The 25,660-nt window shown below is 49.8% G+C and overlaps 2 protein-coding genes across 2 annotated transcripts in view; both read right to left on the bottom strand.

The window, feature by feature from the left end:
* LOC106810973 (chromodomain-helicase-DNA-binding protein 7-like) overlaps nt 1-7,530 on the bottom strand; it is a 64,135-nt gene extending 56,605 nt beyond the window's left edge. Inside the window, exons 1-5 of the mRNA XM_014814474.1 lie at nt 7,362-7,530; nt 4,935-5,062; nt 3,206-3,349; nt 1,177-1,278; nt 541-588 (exon numbers count right to left, since the gene is read on the bottom strand). Coding sequence (XP_014669960.1) covers nt 541-588; nt 1,177-1,278; nt 3,206-3,349; nt 4,935-5,057 — 417 coding nt within the window. The 5' untranslated portion in view covers nt 5,058-5,062; nt 7,362-7,530. The remainder of the gene's footprint in view (nt 1-540; nt 589-1,176; nt 1,279-3,205; nt 3,350-4,934; nt 5,063-7,361) is intronic.
* On the bottom strand, nt 5,122-25,447 carry LOC106810972 (trithorax group protein osa-like). The gene is made up of 6 exons (XM_014814473.1): nt 25,360-25,447; nt 16,481-16,716; nt 12,971-14,638; nt 5,541-5,546; nt 5,381-5,387; nt 5,122-5,126 (listed from the first exon to the last, which is right to left on the bottom strand). The coding sequence occupies exons 2-6, from the start codon at nt 16,568-16,570 to the stop codon at nt 5,122-5,124; spliced, it is 1,776 nt and encodes a 591-aa protein (XP_014669959.1). The 5' UTR covers nt 16,571-16,716; nt 25,360-25,447.
* Between the last annotated feature and the right edge of the window lie 213 nt (nt 25,448-25,660).

Here is a 25,660-nt window from a genome sequence, read left to right as displayed (position 1 = left end):
TAACACTAGATTAGATACGAGCTAAAACATAGGTAACACTAGATTAGATACGAGCTGAAACATAGGTAACACTAGATTAGATACGAGCTAAAACATAGGTAACACTACTAAACACACACACGCACGCACACACGCATGCACGCACACACACACGCGCACACGTACACACACGCACGCACGCACGCATGCGCACACTTCACATGACCGATAACAGATGTCGCGCCACCGATGTACTCACAAGTTCTTGTACTTGATGAAGAATTCCTCGACCTCCTCCCACTCCTCCTCCTCCTCATTCTCCTTCTCGGCTCCTCCTCCCTTGTCGCCACTCTCCGCTGGCTTCTCCACCGTCTTCTCGGGAGCGCTCTCAGCCACCTTCTCCCCCTCTTCCTCGGCCGCCACGGGCGTCGGCGGTGGCTCTTCCTTCGGGGTCTCCGTCTCCGCGGCAGCAGCATCCTCCACGACTGGCTTCTCCTCAGCTTCCGCAGTCGCACGCTCAGCATCCCCCATCTCGATGTCAACGTCTACCGATTCGTCGACCTTCTCTAGCTGGTGCATGACGTGCTGCTCCTTCACGACCTCCTCCTTCTGCAGACAGCCACACGAGGAGAGAAGCCAACATTACACATGCGGGTAGAAAAGCCAACATTACATACATCCTCCTCCTGGACACCAAACAAAAGGGCATCAAATTCTGTGGCGAACTCGGTGACGGAGATTAGCAAGAAACGGCGGCGGAAATAGAAAGTCAAAGTTCAAGAGTAATCAGGAGTAATCAAAATTCGAATCGTGCATGCTTTGGTGGCATTAAGGTTCTAAGACATGTTATCAATACTCTAGAGACAGTTGCTGTTTTCAGGAGAAATTTGATTTCCAGCCCTATTCTTCAGGATGAGAGAAGGAACTAACTGAGAGACAGTTGCTGTTACTCAAACAATAACGCTAATTATCGTAAAAGTGGGGGAAAACACGAGATTGCACGATGCACGCACGACGCGCGCACGATGCACCCACGATGCACTCACGATGCACGCGCGATGCACGCGCACGCTGCACTCACGACGCATGCGCACGATGCACTCACGATGCACGCGCACGATGCACTCACGATGCACGCATGATGCACGTACGCTGCACGCACGACGCATGTGCACGATGCACGCGCGATGCACGCACCTGTATCTCTGGCTCCGGTGGCGGAGGATTCAGCTTCTTCCGTCTCCCGATCCTCACCGCGAGAATCTTGTCCACAATGCCAGCAGCCTCATCATCTGCTGCCTGTAATACGCACACAAACACACACACGGTCAGGCCACAATTAAAAAAATCTTTGTTTGCCCTCACCCGACCCAGGCTGAAAAGTTTGGGTAGGTAGGTCGGCTTTTTTTTTAGGGCGGGGGTCTTTTTACAAATTCAGCACCGTGTCTACATGCTCGGATGTGCTTGTGTGGAGATACCTTTTATGTTGAATGTTAGTTTTGCTTGGTACATATAATGTATTGCTATGATACAATTTGTTTAAAAATAAATCAATACATTTTTTTGAGTCGCCCCCTTTTTGGCGGGTCGGTCGGGTGAGGGCAAACAAACAATAATTTTATTATGGCCTCACACTAAACACTGTAAACATCTCTCATTCAAGTCACAGGATGCCGAACAACACATCACGCGAAAAACACGCATTCGCAAACATTAACAAGAGCCGCAGAGCGTCTGGGCTCATCTGAGGTCTGTTGCTACGATTATAAACGTAAAATTTCAGTCGTGCGTAGTACCACATTTGTTAGGCGCAGATATGCAGACGCAGTTGCGTACACATCATTTGTTAGGACACGTCCCACTATCGGCAGATGGAGGGGTAGGGGGGGGGTGGTGGGAGGGGTTGTAGGAGAGGTGGGGGAAGGAGCGGTGGGAGGGTGGTGGGGAGGGAAGGCGGGGAGGGTGGGGGAGGGCTCTAATAGCAAAGCAGTTCACTCCTTTGTTAAACAGTCAACAAATCCACATGTTTAAACCGCTCTTGAGGCGTCAAAAGGTTATCGACACTTACTCTTCGCATGTCAGCCAGAAGGGACATTTCATGGTCCGTTTCAATAAGCCATTAAAAAATTGCTAGGTCACCGCCTGAAACAAAAAAGTTTTTCAATCGCTCCGTTCAGACCATGTCCTCAGAAAGTCTAAAATCTGCCCTGTGCCCCATTGACCTTTGACCTGTGACCTCAATTTTCAGCACAGTGGATGGCTTTTCCTACCATGATGTATACACGACTATCACGAGCTCCTAGGTCGAGCCGTTTAGATTTGTGCCAGCAATTCTGATTTCCTCCTATAACTTAGCTTAAGGAATGAATGTTCCCCTTCTTTTTGCACCTCTTCACCTTTGACCTTTTGACCCCAGCTTCGTACATCCCAACTCGTCTTTGACGAATTCCCCCCCAAACGACCCGAATATCGTGACGCTACGTCGAGCGGTTTTAAGATTTGTGCCCAACTGTTGACGGACGGACGGCCAACGGAACGGTTAACTGGACGATCCGGAGGTAACGCGACGATCATGCGATTCACAAAGAACTGCATCTGCACTTTTTATGTTCAGTATGAGCTAAAAACAGAAGATAGAAACCATGAATCTGTCAAATTAAAAACATCAGTAGAATAGATCCCGTCACTCCATCTGTAAGTTTAATATCGTCGTACCTTGGGGGTGCGGCGCCGGACATTTTCACTTCAACTATTTTATTTTGAATCGTGGACGACGATATCCAACGACACATGACATTTCTGACATTGCGCCCCAGGGCTGCACTGCAGTATTTTTTCGAGTGTGCACAAACCATTATGCGCACGCACACTGACAACGGCTGGAGTAACATTGTGCTGTTTAAGGTTTACCGACCTCACAACACAACAGTTAACGTGCTAACAGCGCAACAGTGTTAGGCCCGTTTAAAATTGACTACGTCACCAATTTTCTATGCGCTTTAAAATTTCATGTAAAATTAGTTTGTTGCCATTTTTTTACATTAAAGTAGAATAACTGCGACAACTAAACGTATCGTGAAATTCTTACCCGATAAGATTGTTTCTCAACTAGTTAAAAATTAGGGTTCGCCGTTTTAACGTTTATCAACATAGCTAACCAAGTCGCCGCTTAAGAGCGTCTGACGTGATTGTTTGTCGTTGCCGTTGACGACACGCGCTCACTCACCACAAAGTACTGCATCGGCTTGACAGCGTCGGCCATGTTGACGTGCGCGTCTGCTTTTCTCGGTTTCCGCTCCTCGTCCGATAGTCCATACTCTACCTCATCGTTGTACTTCTTACGCTTCGTCACGCGGCTTGACCGGCGCTTCTGCGGGCGACAACCAACAGGGGGCGCTTAGCACAGCAGCGAGATCGGCACTCGCAGGACGGGGTCGGCGCTTAGCAGCAGCTGCAGAATCAGCACGCAACAGGGCGGCGCTTTAGCATCTATATGCTGCCGAGAATCCGCCGCAGACAGGGGCGCGCTGTAGCACAGTCAGCTGAGAATCGGACGCGAACAGGGCGCTAGTCCAGCAGCGAGAATCGCACGCGAACAGGGGGCCTTAGCACAGCAGCGAGAATCAGCACGCAGACAGGGGGCCGGCTTAGCACAGCAGCGAGATATCGGCACGCAGACAGGGGGCGGCTTTAACACCGCCCCCCTGCAGCGAGATCAGCACGCAGACAGGGGGCCTTAGCCACAGCATGCGAGTTAATCAGTCACGCAGATCAGGGCGCCTTATGCACAGCTCCGAGAATCGGCACGCAGACAGGGGGGCGCTTTAGCACAGCAGCGAGAATCAGCACGCAGACAGTCGGGAGCGGCTTTAGCACAGCCCAGCGAGAATCAGCACGCAGACAGGGGGCGCTTAGCACAGCAGCGAGAATCGGCACGCAGACAGGGGGCGCTTAGCACAGCAGCGAGAATCAGCACGCAGACAGGGGGCGCTTAGCACAGCAGCGAGAATCAGCACGCGACAGCGGGGCGCTTAGCCACCGCAGCGAGAATCGGCACGCAGACAGGGGGCTTTAGCACAGCAGCGAGAATCGGGACACGCAGACGGGGGCCCGCTTAGCACACCGCGAGAATCAGCACGCAAGACAGGGGGCGTTAGCCACAGCAGCGAGATCAGCACGCAGACAGGGGCGCGCTTAGCACAGCTGCGAGAATCGGCACGCAGACAGGGGGCGCTCAGGGTGGCGGTGAGAATCGGTTGCAATTTCACACGGACAGGGGGTGCTCAGGGTGTTGGCGATAATCGGTTGCAATTTCACACGGACAGGGGGCGCTTAGCGCGGCGGAAACTACAATTGTCTGCTTTTAACAATCGAAACATTCGACCTACACAAATTTATCGTGGTGCTAATTGAGTGACATTTCTGGGGCCCGTTGTCAGAAACAAAATTAGTCTTAACATTAGTCTTAACATTAACAATTTCTCCTAGACGTCGTGCATACTTTTGTTTCGTATTTGTTATGAGGAAATCTGCTACGATTTTTCTTTCTCGTCTTCGCATTTCGTTTCTGTCAACGGTCTAAGAGAAAACGTTAATGTTAAGGACTAATGTTAAGATAAATTTTGTTTCTGACAACGGGCCCCTGGGTAGGAGCATAACTGATCTCGATTAATCAACTCATAGGAAGGAAAATTTCACAGGAAACGCCCTTCCTCCTCCTGTTATCAAGATCAACTATGGATCTTTGCCACTTGCGCGTTTCGGCACTTCCTTACCAAGATTAAAAACCATCATGAAACGTAGTCATGCCACAAGCATCAGGTATCATCTCAGTCATGCTACAACTGTAACGCACCTACACCTTACGTACACAGTACACGCAACATCTTAGTACAACCCCTCTCTCCCCAGTAACAGCCTAGTCACGCTACAACCCCTCTCTAGCCGCACCATACCTCTATGTACACTTCGTCTCCATCTTTCGGAGACGGAGGCGGCGTCTTGATATCTCCGTCCGAACCCTCGTCGCCGGACGAGCCAAGCCGCCGTCGCTTTTCTTCTTTTCCAAACACCTTCATTCAACCTCGTCAACAACACGCAACACTTACTTATCACCTAGTCAACAATACAGCAACACTTACATCAACCTGTCAACACACAGCCAACATTACATAACTTGTCAACAACACAGCAACAGCTTACATCAACTGTCAACACACAGCAACACTTAACGATCAACCTGTCATACAATACAGCAACCCATCTTTCATCAACTGTCAACAACACAGCAACACTTACATCAACCTGTCAACAATACAGCAACACTTACATTAACCTGTCAACAAGTACGCCAACCACTTACATCAACTTCCGGATGTCAACAAACCACAGCAACACTTACAATCAACCTGTTCAACAACACAGCACACTTACGCATCAACTGTTCTAACACACAGCAACACTTACATCAACCTGTCAACAATACAGCAACACTTACATCAACCTGTCAGACAATCAGCAACACTTTTACATCAACCTGTCTACATTACAGCAACACTTACATCAACCTGTCAACACACAGCAACATTACATCAACTGTCAACAATGAGCAACACTTACATCAACCTGTTCAACAACACAGCAACACTTACATCAACATGTCAACAACACAGCAACACTTACATCAACCTGTCAACAACACTAGAAACTAGGGTAGGAGTCAAATTTTTGGGGCAAGATAAATATTGATTTTGGATTCACCAGAGCTAATCCTACAGTTCCAAATTGGAGGGGCGCAGACTAACATTTTTTTTCAAAAAGTGTATCAAGGCACTTTTACTTTTTGGCGTTGGGACAGCCGCCTGCACACAAACCTACGTGCAATTAACGAAAACTCATCACGGGCACATCAGGCAGGGGCACCGCCAAGCTGTTTGTTTTTTTGCCGCCTGGTTGAAAATTCTAGCCCTGAGCGCAGTTCGCTAAAACATGCGGTCTCACCACACAGCATCACGCGTAACCGTGGCGATCTGCCGCCGGTGCGCCGCGGTGAAACGGGAGCCTGTTCACCTCATTCCCCCGCCCAACCACACACACAGCATCACGTCAATCACGCACACGCACCACACCCTCGCGCCTTGCGCACGTCCAACACAGACACACCAACACGCACACGCTGATATTCTTCCCACTCGCATTCAAACATTTTTATCATAGAAACTTTATATGACAAGTGTTATTAATAGACACAACACGCACACCCAAACACACACACACACACACATAGCATAGAGCCACGTCAACAACAGATTTGTCTCAACGTAAGCTTCCCCCGTGCAGGGAACCTTCTGAAACAAAAAAGCTTTCCTTTTCGATCTCCGACGTGAGAGGCGCGGGCAAGGGGAGTTGGAACAGGTCACAGGCTGTGTGTACATCGGCGCGCGTGCGTGCAATGGCTAGTCGAGTGTGTGCGACATACATTTCTGCATGGTTGCTTGTTGGCGCGCAATGTGCAGAATGGCGCGCATTGCCATGCGCGTGTACTGCGGTGACATGAGTGTGTGCATGTGTGGTGTGCGTGCTGTGCGTGTGTGCTCACCTGCTTGGCCATAGAAAACATTCGATCCTGGTGTTTGGGTGCTGCTGTGTTGTTGACATTGTTGATGAGGTGCTGCTGTAGTTTGTTGACATGTTGATGCAGGATTGTTGCTGTGTTGTTGAACATTGATGCATTGTTGACATGTTGATGCAGGTGCTGCCGTGTTGTGACATTGATGACATTGTTGACATGTTGATGCAGGTGCTGCTGTGTTGTTTTGACATTGATGACAATTGTTGACATGTTGGATGCAGTCTGCTGCCGTCGTTGTTACATGTTGATCTTGTTTGACATGGTTGATGCAGCCGGTGTTGCTGTGTTGTTGACATTGATGCATTGCTTGACATGTTGATGCATGTCGTGTTGCTGATGTTGTTGACATGTTTGATGCGGTGCTGCTGTGTTGTGTGACATGATTGTTGATGCAGGTGCTGCTGCTGTTGTTGAGACGATAGTTGATGCGGCTTGCTGCTGCGTAGTGTTGAGCGATGTTGATGGCAGCGTGCTTGCGTGTGTTGACCATGTTGGATTGCAAGGTGCTGTGCGTTGTTAGACATGAGGTGTTGCGATGCAGGTGTTGCTGTGTTTGTTGCTTCGATTGCATGCAGGTGCTGCCTGTGTATTTGTGACATGATGTTTGATGCATGGTGTTGCTGTGTTGTTTGACATTGATGCATTGTTGACATGTTTGATGCAGGGTGCTGCTGCGTTGGTTGACATGATGTTGATGCAGGTGTTGCTGCTCATACGTGCGAACGCGTGACGCGGGCGTGAAAGCACTTACGACGTGGTCCCGCGACGCTTCGACGCTGATGAGACAAACATCTGCTTCGGCTCGGCTGGCTTCTTCACCACCGGCTCCTTTCTTCTTCTTCTTCTTCTTCGGCTCCTTGGTTTCCTTCGGAGGCTTTGGCCTCCTTTTCCTTTACCTTCTTCTCCTTCTTGGGTTTCGATTCCTTATTTTCGGAAGAAGGAGGAAGAAACTTTTTAACCGTCTAGTTGCAGTCTATCGGTCTAATACAGTCCATGGAAACCACAAAGACCTATAAGAAACCACAGAGAGGTGGGAGGAGTGTGGATTGGTATCTGTTCAACAAAGCGTTCAAACGGAAGTTGGTCTCCTTTACAAGGCGTTTCCCTACGTTGCGCAAACGGTGCGCCGGCCCGCCTCGTTTGGGCAAAACTCCCCCCGTTTCAATCGTTGCGCCCCGTTTGATTACTCCGCCCGCATTAAAATTCCACCACAATAAAAGTAGTTGACAGCCGCGGGATCGACCTGTCAAGAGATTTCCGATTCGACCAGGACCACCGACGCGTTCTACTCGTACCGTTTACACGCATGCACTGCAGCCTACACAAAATACAAACAGTTAACCTGTACCAAACACAACATTAACTGTAAACGGACTCGGGCTATCATTTATATATACAAGAACCCCAAATACCGTTCTATGGTGTGGTGGTGATTTTACGCGATTAATTAAGTGGGATACGGTAAAAAAACACGCTCCCCGCCCCTAGTTTCTCCTCCCTTCTCCCCCCTCCCTTCCCATGTTTCAATTTCTATCCTGGGGAGAACCCGTGCTTTAATATACAGGTGTTTGCTCTACAGATGGGCGATCCGATGGAAGGGATTCCGACTACAGCATTGTGGCAGCGTGAGCACACGGCACGTATCAATACGCAGTCCGAATCAAAATTAAATGACACCGCGTGACAACANGCACGCATGCAGCACGTCACGCCACTAGGCACGCACGCGCATGCAGACACTCACGCACCTAGGCACGCAACGCATGCAGACACTCACGCACGCAGTAACGTCACGCATGCAGACACTTCACGCAGCAGTAACGCACGCCATGCAGACCTTCACGCAACGCATAACGCACGCATGCAGAGCACTCACGCCACCTAGGCACGCCGCATGCATGGCATTCACGCCTAGCGCCACGCATGCATGCAGACACTTCACGCACGCAAGCCATCGCTTGGCAGGGCCACTCACAGCACTTAAGCACGCATGCATGCAGACACTCACGGCACTGCAGTAACGCCGCATGACAGACACTCACACACCTTAGGCCAAGCACGCATGCAGGGCATTCACGCACCTAGCGGCAATGCCACGCATGCAGCAATCACGCACTGGCACGCATCGCCTTGCAGGGACTCACGCACCTAGGCCACGCACGGCATGCAGGACACTCACGCCCGCCACCATAAGGCACGCATGCATAGCAGACACTTCGCGCCACGCAAGCACGCTTGCAGGGCATTCACCACCTAGGCAAGCACGCATGCACGACACTACACGACCTATGCGCAAGCACGCCATGCAGGACACTCACGCACCTAGGCAAGCACGCATGCATGGGGGCATTCCGCCACCTAGGCAAGCCGCATGCAGACACTCACGCCACCTAGGCACGCACGCTTGCAGGCACTGCACTGCACCTAGGCAAGCACGCATGCCGACACTCACGCACCTAGGGCCACTGCACGCTTGCAGGCACTCACGCATCCTAGGCACGCACGGCATGCAGACACTCACGCCTAGGCAATGCACGCATTGCAGACACTCACCACGAGAGGCACCGCTTGCAGGACTTCACGCACCTGAGGCCACGCACGCATTGCAGGCACTCACGCACCTAGGCACACACTGCATGCAGGCACTCATCGCCACTGAGGCACACATGCATGCAGAACACTCACGCCGACGGCAAGCACGCTTGCAGCACTACACGCACCTAGGCCACGCCGCTTGCAGACACTCACGCACCTAGGGAACAGCACGGCATGCAGGCATTCACGCCACCTTAGGCACCCCCATGCCATGCAAGACAACTCATCGCACGCAAAGCATGCTTGCACTTGCAGTACACTTCACGCACGCCAAGCCGCTTGCAGGACTCACGCACCTAGGCACGCACGCCATGCAGACCACTCACGCCACCGTAGGCACGCATGCATGCAGACACTCACGCACGCAAGCACGCCTCTGCAGGCACTCACGCACTTAGGCACTGCACGCCATGCAGGCATTGCATCGCCACCTAGGCACGCATGCATGCAGACACTCACGCAAACGCAGCACGCTTGCATGCAGACACTCACGCACGCAAGCACGCATGCAGGCACTCCACGCACCTAGGGCACGGCAACGCCAGTATAACGTACTCAGGCACGCACGCAGCGCAAAGCACGCACTGCAGGCACTCCCACGCCACCTAGGCACGCACGCTAGTAAACGCACTCAGCACGGCACGGCACGCAAGCACGCATGCAGGCACTCGCGCACCTAGGCCCACGCACGCATGCAGACAGGTCACGCACGCACTCACACACCTAGGCCCACACTTAGTAACGCCAGCGCCCAGGTAGACGCACTCAGGCACGCACGCACGCAAGCGACGCATGCAGGCACTTCGCGCACCTAGGCACGCACGCATGCAGCAGTCACGCAACGCACTCACATCACTAGGCACGCACGCGTAACGCACTCAGGCACCACTCAACGATCTTAGGCATGCACGCATGCAGACAGTCAACGGCACCACTCAGCACACCTAGCACAGCAGTTAACGCACTCGGGCAACGCACGCTATGCAGACAACGTACGTACATGCATGCACGGTGATTAGTAGGAATTGAGTGTTATGTTGTTTGTGAGCTAGAGAAGATCGCAGCAGCGCAGCAGCCAGCTCTGTCCCCGGTCCACTCCAAGCAGCGACAAGCAGCAGCAAGCCGGCCGCCACCTCTCGTCAGCAGGTCTCTGTACAACCATATCCAGCAGCCAGCAGCAACACCTGGTCAGCAGGCCATTGATGGCAGATTCAGCCCACGCAGCAGCACGGTCAGCGAAAAACACATACCTGTCCTGATGATGCGACGGGTGGCGCCAGCCGGTCTGCCCGACACTGTCCCAGGGGTAGACCACTTACACTTTGAACAAGGGGAGCTGCAACGACTCGCCCTTTGTCCTTATGAAAGAAGGGGGGGGGGGACGTCCGGCCAAGCAAAATGGAGGAGGCAGGTCCGCACAGTCTGAAATTCCAAATCCTGACAAACAGATATCCTAACAATCTTAATCACGCATGGTGCTTGTATTTTACAAGATTCCATGCGGGGTGCACGGGTCTGGCCATCTTCTTTTGGACATTGCTGGAAAAACATGGTAATCCTTGGGGTTGACCGTGCTCTGAGAACCCACACTTAGCGTTAGATATAGCAGAATTTTCAGGGAGCCCACGGACTCGCTGCAAGTATGTCAATCAAGGGAGTCTAACTCAGTCAAATCAGGAGCTATTGACTCGGACTCAATTTTGCACCCTGGCCGTCCCGGTCCCGATGAGTCATCACGTTTACCTGTCACCGCGAGGAGACAGACGAGAGAGCGAGAGGGGGGGGTAGCGAGAAGAAGCCAGAAAGGGAGGAATAAAGTGAGGAGGACGAGTGAGAGAGCGAGGCGGAGGAAAAAGCCAGAAGGGGGAATAAGATGAGCAGCGAGTGACGAGAACGAAGGGGAGGAAGAAAGCCAGAAAGGGAGATAAGTGAGAGCGGAGTGATGAGAGGAAGGGGCGCCCAGCGACAGCCAACAGGGAGGTAAGAACAGCCAGAAAAGGGAGGAATAAGTGAGATGCGATGTGAGAGAGCGAAAGGGAGGAAGAAGGTTTCAGAAAGGAGGAATAAGTGAGAGCGAGTGAGAGAGCGAAGGTGAGGAAGAAAGTCAGAAAGGGAGGAATAAGTGAGAGCGAGTGAGAGAGCGAGGGGGAGGAGGAAAGCCAGAAAGGAGGAATAAGTGAGAGCGAAGCGGGAGGAGGAAGCCAGAAAGGGAGGCAATACGAGTGAGAGCGACCGTGAGAGAGCGAAGGGGATGAGGAAATGCCAGAAAGGGAGGAATAAGTAAGAGCGAAGGGGTTAGGGAGGAAAGGCCAGAAAGGGAGAGAATAAGATGGAGATGCGAGTGAGGGAGCGAAGGCGTGCGAAGAAAGCTCAGAAGGTAGGAAATAAGTAACAGAGGAAGGGAGGAGGAAAGCCAGAAGGAGGAATAATGAGAGCGAGTGAGGGAGCGGAAGGGGGGAAAGAAATCCACGAAAGGGAGGAATAAGTCAGAGCGGATAGGGGCAGGAGAAAGCCGAAGCAGAGGCAATAATGAGAGCGAGGAAGAGAGCGGACGGGGGAGGAGAATAAGTGAGACGGGGGAGGAGGAAAGCCAGAAAGGGAGGAATAAGTGAGAGCGAGTGAGAGAGCGAGGGGGAGGAGGAAAGCCAGAAAGGGAGGAATAAGTGAGAGCGAGTGGGAGGAGGAAAGCCAGAAAGGGAGGAATAAGTGAGAGCGAGTGAGAGAGCGAAGGTGAGGAAGAAAGTCAGAAAGGGAGGAATAAGTGAGAGAGCGAAGGAGGAAGAAAGCCAGAAAGGGAGGAATAAGTGAGAGCGAGTGAGAGAGCGAGGGGGAGGAGGAAAGCCAGAAAGGGAGGAATAAGTGACGATGAGGAGGGAGAGAAGAAAGCCAGAAAGGGAGGAATAAGTCGGATGAGCGAGTGAGAGAGCGCAGGGAGGAACGCGAAAGCCAGAAAGGGAGGAATAAGTGAGAGCGAGTGGGAGGAGGAAAGCCAGAAAGGGAGGAATAAGTGAGAGCGAGTGGGAGGAGGAAAGCCAGAAAGGGAGGAATAACGTGCACCGAGCGCGAGTCGCGAGGATTAGGTGCAAATACAGGTGCGCTGTTTCTACGGGATCGCGAGAGAAGCAATTGAAGTAAATATTTACGAGTACTTGTAAAACTGATCCTGTGACGCATAACTTGTTGTAATACTCGGAAGGGTGAGGCGCGTTGCGCTACGGGATAGATACGGTAGCTAGTGAAGGCAAGTTGAATGCCCGCCCGACCGTGATCGTCGGGTGTGTCGTGTGCAGTGTAAAGCAGTCGCAGGGGTAGAAATAAGCAGAAAGAAAGAGACGTCCACAGGACCACTAGGTTTGAATTTAAGATTCCTCTAAATTTCAAATTGTTCTCTAAAGTAATGCGCCCGTGCAAAGTTGAGTGCGTGAGTGTCTGCATGCGTGCGTTACTGCGTGCGTGAGTGCCCGCAAGCGTGCTCGCGTGCGTGAGTGTCTGCATGCGTGCGTTACAGCGTGCATGCTTGCGTGCGTGCTCTTACATCTTTGTGCATATGCTTGCATGTCTGCGTTCGTGCGTGCGTGCGTGCATGCGCTTGCATGTTTGTGCGTATGTGTGATTATGCGTGTTCATGCATCTGCACGTGTACGAGTTGCGGGCATGACGCAAGCACGCATTCCACGAATGTAGTAAACGACAATTTAGCAAGCAGGACACCCTGCAAATAGGATGTACTTATGCAAACACGCAGACCCCGTAAAAACCGCTCACCTGGCCGGCCGGCGCTGCAGCGGCGGCGCCCCCTGGCTGCTGTCGCTGCAGGTTGTGCTGCAGCTGGGCGGCTAGCGTCTTCACGCGCGTCGACAGCTCATCGATCTTCGGCTGGTCGGGCGTTGTCGCGCCCCGCAGCTGCTGTATCTGCTGCCGCAACTGCTGAATCTCGCGCGCTATGTTCTGGTTGACGTTCCGCAGGTCGGCGCCCCCGGGCGGCGTGGCTGCGGCAGCCGGCGCCCCCTTCCCGGGGGTCACCGTAATGACGAGAGTCGTGAGCTGCGACGCGCCGCCGCCACCGCCGGCCGTCAACGCTGGCGCCACCTTCGCGGCGTTCATTTGAGTATAGGTGGCGGTCGGCGGCGGCGGAGCGGACGACGGCTGCACGATCGTCAGGAACGGGTTCGGAGCCGCGCCGCGCGCCCCGCCCGGCGCCACCATCTGCTCCAGCTGCTGCAGGCTCCCGCCGCCCGCCCCCGCCGCTCCCTGAGACTGCGGGTGGGGCGCGTAGGCGGCTGGCGGGGGCGGCGTGAGACCGCCGGCGGCGCACGGCGGCGGCGTCGTCATCGGCGGCGGCGTCGGACGGTGCAGCGGCGACGCCGGCGATGGCCGATTCGGCGACAGGTACCCCTGCGGGGCGCGCTGCTGCTGCGACGAGTACTGCGGCTGCAGCTGGTGGTGCGGTGAGGTATTCGGGTTTTGCATAGGTGACATCGGCTGGTAGACACCTGAGTTGGACGCGGCGAGCTGGCCGGCTGGAGCGTACGCCGGCTGCTGCTGCTGCGAGCCGGCGGCGTACATCTGTCCGCTCGGCGTGCGATTGCGGCCACCAGGGCTCGCCATCTGCGGCGGCAGCAGGTTCGACTGCGGCGACTGGACGTAGATTCCCCCGCCCGCACCCTGCTGCTGCTGCTGCTGCATGTACTGGTACTGCTGCTGGCTGACTGCCGGGCGAGCGTAGTCGCACTGCGGCGCGTATCCGCTCACCGCCTGCCCCGCCGCGCTGCTCGGCTGCGGCATCTGCCCGTTAGGGGGCGCCGCCGGCCACTGCTGCGGCGGGGCGATGTGCGGGCCGGGCGAGCCCATGCGCTGCGGGCTGCCCACGCGGGCCGCCTGTATCGCGTACGCCGGCTGCGGGCTGCCCACGACGCTCGCCTGCGACCAGTAGCCGCTGCCGCCGCCCGCCTGCATGCCGTTCGACAGGCAAGGGGCGCCACTGCCGCTGCCGCTCGTCGCATTCGGGGCACTGTACACGGCCTCCTGGTCGATGTGGTGGAGCTTCGGCGGAGTCACGTATGTGCTGCTTGGCAGACGCGCCGCTGCCGCCGCCGACGCCATCTGGGGGTAACCCAACGCGCGCGGCGGCCCGTTCATCACCTGCTGCTGCTGCATCATCGGGCCGCGCATCATGCGCTGGTTGCCGGGCATCCGTGGCGCCATGGCAATGGCCGGCTGCTGCTGCATCACCATGCCAGGCTGCTGCTGTTGCTGTGGGTAACCGGCGCCCATGACCATCTGCTGCTGCGGCGTGCGCATGTACTGCTGCTGCGGTGGCGCCACCTGCTGCTGCTGCATCGGGACATTCTGTGGCGCCATCTGCATGCCGACTGACATGGGCTGCTGCTGCTGCATGCTGCCCGCCTGTATTCCGACCTGGTCATAGGCGCCCTGTGGAACACGAGAGAGAGACGGCCACATGAGCAAACATCGTATCTGTGCTGGCGGACTCTACAGCACTTGACGTGTGTACAATCTCACTCGCAGCTACTACACTCAGCAATCTCACTCACGCGTGTTTGCAAACAACTAATACGAATCTAGATTGATCGGCGATATCCGACGACAACAGCTGGTCTGTATGTATATACAGGTTTCGTCTGCTGCTGTACACAAACACACGGAAGCAGCCTTAGCTTGTACTACCCCGCGAGTTAATACACCTGCTCTGACAGCATTCACATTCGAACATCACCTAGTTTCTTTTTGTTTTATTCTTTTTTTTTATTTCCTTCACTCATCCATACAAACTAAATAGAGACTAGATAGATAAATGTTATGTAATGAATATAATGGGTGGAGGTTTTAATAAAATATGAGAGAGAGAGCGAGAGAAAGAGATAGAGAGAGAGAAAAAAAGAAATAGAGAGAGAGAGAGAGAAGAAGAAAGCGAGGATGAGAGCAGAGGAGAGCGAGAGCGAGAGCGAGAGCGGGGAGAGAGCGAGAGACAGAGAGAGCAGAGAGAAGAGAGAGAGAGCGAAGAGGAGACGAGAGAGAAGATGAGAGAGAGACGAGAGAGCAGAGAAGAGAGAGAGAGAGAAGAGAGAGAGAGAGGGGAGAGAGAGAGAGAGAGAAAGAGAGAGAGAGAGAGAGAGAGAGAAGAGAGAGAGAGAGAGAGAGAGAGGAGAGAGAGAGCGAGAGAGAGAGGGAGAGAGAGAGAGAGAAAGATGAAGAGAGAGAGAGAGAGAGAGAGAGAGAGAGAGAGAGAGAGAGAGAGAGAGAGAGAGAGAAGAGAGAGAGAGAGAGAGAGAGAGAGAGAAGAGAGAGGAGAGAGAGGAGAGAGAGAGAGAGAGAGAGAGAGGAGAGAGAGGAGAGAGGAGAGAGAGAGAGACGAGAGAGAGAGAGAGACTGAGAGAGAGAGAGAGAGAGGAGAGAGAGGAGAGAGAAGAGAGAGAGATGGAGAGAGAAGATGAGAGAGAGAGAGAGAGAGAGAGAGAGAGGAGGAGAGAAGAGAGAGAGAGAGAGAGAGAGAGAGAGAGAGAAAGAGAGAGAGAGAGCACCTAGTTTCTGCCGCACGCACCTGTACGACATGACATATTCCAACTCGGAAAAAAAAGACGATCAATTCGCAATGCCACATATCGCTAAAATGCGCATTTCTCTTTGCCTCGTTCACACAAGACAATACGCGATGACATCTACCTTTTTGTTCTTCGCAACAAAACACAAAAATGACAGATACATGTTGGAAATAGCACTCCCACCCCCACCCCCACCCCCTTCTCTACAGGACTTGGCTAATACGCCTGGCTCTAGGGGGGAAGGGGGGGGTGTTCGTGTACATGACTCTTTTAGAGCAAAACCTTATATTTTCTCATTCCTTATGGTAAGACTCGCCACAAAAGTTTGGGTAACACCTCTAGGTCAAGTACGTTTTTAGTATAGGTTACACAGTAGAAATTAGGATGTTTGAAACGAGGTGCGGCCGGGGTTTTCGGAAGCACTTCCAACACTGAGCGTTACCTGCCAGGGTTTATTCTGAGGGGAAATTAGACAAAGGAGGTAATGGCCAGCTCGGGAAAAAACACGCATGATGGATTCAAAGGCGTGCTGTAGGAACGCATGTGGACGCTGCAGGCGGACGCAGTGAGAGAGAGGGAGAGGGGGAACTCAAAAACAAAATTTAAAAAATTTGTATGTCTTAGACTGCATTTGAATATTTTCACAACGCCGATGGTAAATTTGACAACGGCGGTGCGCCACTGTGCCTTTTATGTATATAAGAAACCCTACCTGCATGTTGTAGTCATGGTCCAAGGCCTCGAGGCTCTCTGCAATGTCGTCGCTGAACAAGCTCTGTAGGAGGGAGCCCTCTGACGACATGGCTAACGAGCCTGCTAACGAGCGCGCGTGACCGGCGCACGGGTAGTGCTCTGTGGCTGCTCTGCGTTGTTGTCAACACGCGTGTTCTGGTGTCGTCTCGACGCGGCGCGCGTTGTCATCTAGACGTGTGCTTCTGCGACTGCATTCTGTAACGACAATCACGCCGCGCCTACGTGAGCGGATGCTGGGGGTCTAACGATGCTCGTCAGAGCACATCTTTTACTTACAGGTACCCAAACAAACATCCAAACAAACAACATCCAACCAAACAACATCCAACCAAACAAACAAACAACCAAACAAATAAACCAAAAAACAGGTACAAATACAAACAAAAATTAGTTACAAGAACAAAACAAACATCAATGTTGCATTTATAATGGGAAATTTTATCGTCATTTCCTTTGAATGACAGTTCCGAATTGACACCACCTCATTAGGATAGATGTGTTCAATAAAGAACACTTGAAGTTTCCCCTGAATGAGCCCTTATATACCAGTTACACTGTAGCATTAGAAGTCTGAGACCTGGCACACAAGATTCATCAAAGATAAAGTTGCTAAGCATTTATCTATCTCCTAATTACATTTACAGCTGGGTGTAATAAAGCCAACAGAGTGTCCTAGGTATTAGGCACACCACAATTCCTGCACAACACTGCAGCAGTCATATCATTCAGTGAGCTACTGATCAAAGCTCTTACAACAGAGACACGCTTCCTTTAACACCGCATACTAATTCTCTCGCCAAATACGCATGTCAAATTGTTTTCAAATATCTCGTTTTTTCGCATAAACAAAACACACGGTATAATAATGTATGCGTGCGTGTGTGTGTGTGTGCGTGTGCGTGTGCGTGTGCGTGTGCGTGCGTGTGTATAACATCTCCATAGATGTGTTTTTAAATGGAACTGATTAGAACACTACCACACGCGCATGCATGCACGCACACACATACTCACGCACGCACACGCACACACACACACACACACACTTGTGTTACTGCCATTAATTTTGGGACGCAAACAAAACGTCTCCGGCGTGTTACTCTTGCTCAAACACGACTGTCAATACAATGATTTAACCAAAAGTGCGCAACTGATTTAAACCTTAGCGCCAGCGTTCGAAATTGGTGCCGACCCGGAAGCGAAATTTTTCCCCCCACTTGAGTTCCGGACCACAGCCAATCAGCGCACTCCATTCACTCGACTTCCTCGAAGCAACAATGTAAAATGAATACCACCTATCCCTAACCCTAACACTAACTATAATCCAACCATATATATAAGAACCATATATTACAAAACACTATCTATGGTGGGTCCGGAACTCAAGTGGGGAAAAAAATTCGCGACCCGGAGGCCACCAAGTTTTTGCTCTGGCCACCATCTCTACAAAACTGCCGGTCCTCATGACCGGCACTTTTCCCCCTCATATTATGCTGAAATATTACGGTTATTGCAACGGCGTTTAGACAGACTTATAAACGGGAGCGTATTCTAATGCGCTCCGTTTCTGACGGGGTATCCAAAAAGTATCCATGTAGTCCTCAACTCATGATTCGCCATACGAACAAAAACTCGCGACCGTCTAAGAAATCGATTGCGGCCTGCCGCATGTAGCGTAGCCGAGTGTTTTTATCACTGTTTTTATGCGTAACGCATAATAATAAGTTCCTATGTCGTGACTGAATTCGTTACTTTTATTTACGTAGAAAGTGGACTATTTTTATTCAGTTAGATATCTAGAAGCAATGTAAACTGTATATATATAATATACTTAAAGATTCTAGGCAGTTTTAACTTTGAGGATGTGCGGCAACATTGATCTACGCATGGTGGTACCGAGGACTGGGGGAGGAGAAAAACAAAAGTAAAAACTTTCCCAGAAACTCCCCCGACATTCCTAGAGCTTGAAATATATTATTTGACCAACTCTACGTGGTAAGTCAAGTTAGTTTGGCTACCGCAGGCACATCCCTGGTCTATGTGTATTGTGTTATTCGGCCACCCAAGTGCTACACTAATAAAGTATAATATAATAATAATGTATGCTTATATGTATGCTATGTATTTTTATATATACCATTTTGTTACTCACTGGTAGTAAATAAGCGGACCACCAACTTTTGTGCAGGACCACCGACTTTCTGAAGTTGGTGGTCCCGCTGTCCACTAGATTTTCAGCCGAAATTCGAACCCTGCTTAGCGCATCAAAAGCTCATGCAGAAATACACAAATAATAATACAGCCGGCAAGACCATACAAATGTAAGCGACCAGATCTCTAACTTGTTCACTTTCATGATCTATTTATACACATAAAACCTTTCCCCTCCTCCACGATTTTTGTTCAAGTGAATACAGCAGGCGCATCCGAGCTACCGTGATGAGCCCATGGATCGGATCCCCTAAACACCACACAGCATGAGTATTAACATTACATTACACCCCCCACCCACGCCGCGCCAACGTGCCACCCCCGACCAACACCTGCAAGGACGGCACAAAGCACCCGAGGGCGCGTTCCATAGAGATGCAAGAGAGAGAGAGAGAAAAAGAGAGAGAAAGAGAGAGAAAGAGAGAGAGAGAGAAAGAGAGAGAGAGAGAGAGAGAGAGAGAGAGAGAGAGAGACCGAGAATGCACTACCGAGAAAAAAGAAACAGAAAAGAGAGAGAGAGAGGCAGAAGAGAGAGAGCAGAGAGAGAGAAGAGCCGGAGCACAAAGAAAGAGACGAGAGAGTAAGCAGAGAGACCACGCGAAGAGCAGAGAGACGAGAGAAGTCCAGAGAGAGAGCAGAGAGAGCAGAGAGCAGCAGACGAGAGAGAGATAGGATGAGAAGAGCAGAGGGATGAGAGGCACTAAGACAAGAGAGAGAGAGAGAGAGAGAAGAGAGAGAGAGAGAGAGCAGAAGAAGAGCAACAGAGAGAAGAAGAGATGAAGAGATAGAGAGAGAGAGAGAGAGAGAGAGAGAGAGAGAGAGAGAGAGACCACGCGCGAGAGCTCGAGCATCAAAAGACAGGCACGAGTCGCTGTAATTGCCGTTCATGCATGACTAATCTTGCGGCGGCAGACGCCGCCCCGGCGATGCGAGAGCTCAAACGCGCGCGCGCTCGAGCTCACTCGCTCGTCTGCTCGTCCGACACTTAATGGCAGCCACCGCAAATTACAAAGAGAGCGGCAAGGAAAATCCATAAAACGTTGCATCACACCCCCCTCCATGTTGTTCCGCCTGCGTTACCGCCTCGCGACCACGAAATCGCTCACACCTACGCATTCAAATTGATCTCCCGACGCCGAGAGTCGGGCGTTATCGCGTCTCCTGTGAGCGCACGCCGAGGGACCATCCCTGCGCATGACACGACTGGGCTTAAGATAAATTATTGCTTGTTTCCCCTTTACCGGCCGACTCGCCAAAACGGCGCTACTCGACACATTTTATTGGCCGATTAAAACAAAACAAAACAAAAATTATTTTGTTTCGCAAAAAAATAAAAAATCTAATTCGTTCCGCAAAAACATATAGGTACACAAAACATTTAACAGAATATACAATATACATACACACATCTTGTCAAAATAAAATAAAAAAAAGATTTTTCACCTACCTACTTACTCGGTACCTTGAGAGGCGAGTAGGTAAAGGGGAAACAAACAATTTTTTAAGGGTGGCCCTGGAGTAACGACCCACGCCTGCCAGACCCATAGCATTAGGACCCCACTAAGCGAACACCCTTCACCATGATACAGTATGTGCTATGAGAAATCTGTGGAATGATAGCGCTACCTGTTCTTGGACGGAAAGATTATGTCCTGAGAATCTGAGAGACCACACTAGGGGTCGAATTTCAATTTGTTGTAGGAAAAAAGCAAGTTGACGGGGTGGAAAAAAATGTTTCATTTAATAAAAAAAAATTTTTAAGGCACCACACCACGCTGAGGAGAAAACATTTCCTTCGGTGAAAGGTTATCAAGGCCAGTTACATTATAATGCTTTTCATATATGGAACAATGAAGGATACATATATATGCTACATAGGATTCATGGGAAGGCAGGGCTTGATGTCGAACCAAGTTGGGAAGCCATAGAATTCTCTTTTGCACGTGTATATGCACCAGGCATGGGATCAGTCACGTAGTACTAACATATAACCTGAGAATTAAAACCTGTACGCAAAGATCACCATAAGAAAGTGCCTAAAGTATCATTTAGAGACATGTGTCCATTCCATACGTGTCTACTAACACAGGCTTGACTGTACTTATATATTTTTAATTATATTCATAGTATTGATAAGTATGACCATAGCCATTATTCAATACTGCACACAGTGCACAATACATTTATCTGAAAAGTGAATCGGTGAAACACTCGCCATGGTGACAACAACACATGACGCCAACAAACTTTCGCCTTTACCATTTATGGAGAATGCCACACGCTTTTATAATACAACTACCATGCTTGTAGTAAGTACACCTATAATAAGGTTTGTTATGTGGAGATACGACTTTCAGGTAGTCCACAGCAGTCAACGATCACCGTATAATAACAACACGGCGAGAGACATGGGCCGCATGAGCAAAACGCACGCGCTCCTCTGCAGATGCCCTTTCTCACTGAGGGAATCAGGAATGCTTGGAGAATTCCCACATTGACATCACACGATCATAAAATGTTGATCTGACACAACAATGTAACCACTAGCTAAGAATTGGCTGCTACCAATGTTATTCATACTCATAGGCAGGGGTCGAAATTAGCGGTATCCCGATATCCGCGGGATAGTAGATTCTTGTGTTGGATACCAGATTTCAATGCTTGGTATCCCGCCCGAATAGTAAAAAAAATCGTCAAAATCGGGATAGTGGTTGTTGAGTTATCAACTTTATACGGCAGCGCATCTGAGCGAGTGCTCGTAGAGCGAGTGCGTGCGATCTGAGCGGGCTCAGGCACCCTACGCCTGTATTACGCCACACTATCGTTATACAGCAGGCATAGCATAATTGCAAGATATTGTTGCAAGAAGCCGATCATAAATGTGATGTGTATACATTGTATACATGTGTATACAGCGAACCAGACAATGCGTTTAGACAATACGTCTGCAGTGTACTGTGGAGGCGTATGTAAAATGAACGCGAGCGATGAGAATTTTGAAGGCAAACAATTGTTGAAATTACTATCCAAAAAATGGGATACCAGATCTTTGGGGGGGATACCAGATTTCAATACCTGGTATCCCGAATGGATACCATAATACAAATTTAATTTCGACCCCTGATAGCACCCACACATTTAAGCGAATCTACGAGTGACGCTAAGGTACAACAGACCCCCTTGCAGCTCACCAAGAAAGCCATGGGCTTGAGACCGTGGCGACTTTGTTGCCTGGAGCTACTACACAGCGCTCCGGATCAATACTCAGTCAATGATGCCGCTAAGGCTTGTTGTCACGAAGGTAAGAAGGTAGCAAGCACCCCCCCCCCCCATCTTGATAGAGATGCACGTAACACTCCTGCCAAGGGATTTGATCTCGCCACAGTATATTAGCAGCATAGCTAGAGTGCGGCTATACAACAAGTGGAGGAGGTAGTCTCTTTCCTGCCACTAACCTCCATCTCAATGGCAGATTGGAAAAAAAAGCCAATATGTCGCACCGGATTTCCAACATTAACAGACGTTCAACAAATAAAATTCATGCATTCATGTGCAGCATGAAGTAACCTTGACCTAGGACCTATGACATTGTGACCTATGACGTCAACTAGGCTTACTCTTACCTAATCACAGTGACACAGGATGTATGATGATTGCACAACAACAAATTTAATTTCACGTCCGCTGTACACTCGTTTCGAGGAAGTCCCTTCCGTCTTAAAGCGGATAATGACGACAATAAATACCCGCACTACACTGACGAGTGAGCCTACACTTGAACAACCATCCCCCTGACGAGCACTGCACGTCGCACAACAAACACAAGAGCAGTCATAGCCGATAACCCAAAGGTAAGTTGTCTACTACGTACAGGGTTTCTTATTCATAAGAGGCACAGTGGCGCACCACCGTTGTCAAATTTAACATCTGCCATTGTGAAAATGTTCCTGTATTTACTGATAAGTATATCCTGTGTCTATGTACCTATAGATAAGTATATCAATACATCCTGTATTTGAATCCATCATTTTTTTCCCTCCTTTGTCTAACTTTCCCTCAGAAGAAACCCTGTACTATATGTATAATACAATTATTTATTTGTAAATCCTGTCCAAGCTCCAGGAGTTGCAAAGATATCAGGAGTAGATAATAGGGAAGGAGTGTGACTTCAATAAACAAAAGAAATTCGTCATTTACTAGCCTTATAATACCTACGAAATTACTACGCTTACTATTATTACGAAATTACTCATCCAGCTTGGGCTCAAATCGTACACAGTACATTCGCCTAGCATCGTGCGAAATCGTTTCCTCGTATACACCAGCAATCTGGAGATACAAACTAAAACGTACAACACGATTATCCATTCTTTGGCCATCAATCCGAACTTATTCCCCGCCGAACTTGCAAACAAAAGGCAGCTACTAACGCACTGTGGCTCACTCGGCAAGGCGGTGTGGCTCGCAGGGAGATTGCGGTGGGCGTGCGTGCAAGGGGGGCATACCAGCTGTATGCCGGTATGTAGCTGTATGCCGGGTCAAAGGTTATCTCGCCGAGTGTTGCGTCGATGTCCAATCTCCCAGCGAGCCACACTGCCTTGCCGAGTGAGCGTGCGTTAGTAGCTGCCTTTTGTTTGCAGGTTCGACGGGGAATACATTCGGATTGATGGCCAACGAATGGATAATCGTGTCGTACGTTTTAGTCTGTATCTCCGGATTGCTGGTGTATACGAGGAAACGATTTCGCACGATGCTAGGCGAATGTACTATGTACGATTTGAGCTCAAGTTGGATGAGTTACGCGTAGTAAATCGTAGGTATTATAAGGCTAGTAAATGACGAATTTCCCTTGTTTATTGAAGTCACACTCCTTCCCTATTATCTACTCCTGAAGATATGACACTGCTGGTATATATCCAATAATTGAAATGAAAAACTTCCACAACAATCGTTTACACTTTCTTATAACAAATACCTAGTGAGCAAGGAAAAACAGTAACAAACAGAACCTATTAGTATCACTATGCAGAGTTTCTTCCGAGGAAAAATTAGACAACGGAGGTAATGGCCAGTTTGGGGGAAAAACGCGCATAATGGATTCAAATGCGTGTTTGCGCGTCTCGAGGACCTAGCAAAGCGAGCACCGCAGGAGCTCGCCCAGCTAGGGGCGCCCGGGGGCGGGTAAATACAGGAACATTTTCACAACAACGATGTTAAATTTGACAATGGCGGTGCGCCACTGTGCCTCTTATGTAGAAGAAACCCTACTATGTATTGTGTGCTATAAGCATCTTTCGTAATCGCATATGATTGCGATTTCAGCTATGCTACATGCAGAGCACACGACCAGTAATGTTCCACTTTTGCTATTTTGTCCACACACAGTTATGGGTTTAAATTAAGGTTTGGATAAAGGTTAAGGATATGGTTTTGGTCAAGCATTAGGCAGCACATGACTTAGTTGAGAAGCATGGTGGTTCCTGACTACACATTGTACCAACACAGCTAATACGAACTTTGTGCACAGCAAGCTTATAAGATTTTAGATGTCACATGCCGTAAAAAGTTTACCTGAGAAAGAGTACACCCAGCACGTCCATACTGACAAGTACCACAGAAAAATTGGAATCTCCAATAGCCATAAAAATATCCTTGCGCATGTAAGTGTCAACCTCTGGAAACTTGGTTAAATAAATGTGAAATTTGACGCAAGAGTAATGGAAGCGAGTCCGAGACTATATACGCAGCTCTAGCCATGATTTCTCAACGACTCTCATTCCTTCGCACTCTATTGACTAGAGTCTATGTCAGTGCTACAGTCCAGGCAGACAACACATACAATATATATATATATATATGGATTTATATTGTATGTATGTATACGGCAAGCAAACCACGTTTTCGTCTTACACCCCAAATTAATGCTGATAGGGTCTATGTCTCCCTGGGTGCTGCCGGACCGTACCCTGGGTACGGTCCGGTATACCGGAACGTACCCTGGTAACTATCTGATATGGTTAGGGTTAGGGAGTAGGCGTAGGCGACTCCCTAGACTCGTTAGTGGAGTAGGCGAGGTACGTTCCGGCATATTAGATAGTACCAGGGTACGTTCCGGTATACCGGACCGTACCCAGGGTACGTTCCGGCAGTACCCATGGAGACATAGACCCTGGCAGCCAAATTAATGCGGCTGTATAACAATACTACGATCACGGCTGTTATGTTTAGTATACTGTAATACATTCGTATCTGTACTACTCTCATCAAAAGTCATACTACCGTCATGCTGATATTATTATTAGGACTGTGAATGTGGTGAAATGCTACATCTGAGAGACATTCATTGATCATTCGACGTCTATCATTCTGTGATGATGATGTTATTGTTAATGACGAAATTGATTAGCAATTTATGACAGATGGAGAACATTTACATATAGTATACGTGTATTTGGTCACCAAAATTAAACGTAACACAATTATATGGTAAATAACAAGTAGGAATCGTGACTTTGCAAAGAAAAATGGCCGACAACTTCACAAAACGAAAGACGAACAATGGAAACAAGTTTTGAACTTCAAACTACATATTCGTGACAAAATTAGTTAAAATACCCACATATTACATACCAAAATTCTTGTTTTTCAGATTCTGAGATCACTCTGTACTTTATTCTTCTTAATTTTGCGAACTTCCTACCTGATTTTGATGCAAAAGGACTCTTTCTTTTCGGAGCAAGAGAGACCCTGTTGATTTCCTGCGGGTGCCAACTTTCTCCTGGGTGGTAGAAAACGTGGATGCAAATAGCATCCTTACTTTAGCTAATAGCTATGCAATAGCTGCTGTTAAACACATTTATTTCCCAAACATGTTATTAAATTAGTGCTTAATAACAATCATGTAAATTTATCAGATATTACTTTATTTAAT

Source organism: Priapulus caudatus, unplaced genomic scaffold (genome assembly GCF_000485595.1).
Source record: "Priapulus caudatus unplaced genomic scaffold, Priapulus_caudatus-5.0.1 Scaffold491, whole genome shotgun sequence".
Classification (NCBI taxonomy): domain Eukaryota; kingdom Metazoa; phylum Priapulida; class Priapulimorpha; order Priapulimorphida; family Priapulidae; genus Priapulus; species Priapulus caudatus.
This window is presented reverse-complemented; position numbering and strand designations above follow the sequence as displayed.

Excerpts from the sequence above, each read along its gene's own strand:
- LOC106810972 (XM_014814473.1), bottom strand. The coding sequence starts at position 16,570 with ATGTCGTCAGAGGGCTCCCTCCTACAGAGCTTGTTCAGCGACGACATT. Across the intron at positions 14,639-16,480 it reads ACCATGACTACAACATGCAG|GGCGCCTATGACCAGGTCGG; the intron begins GTAGGGTTTCTT and ends CGTGTTCCACAG.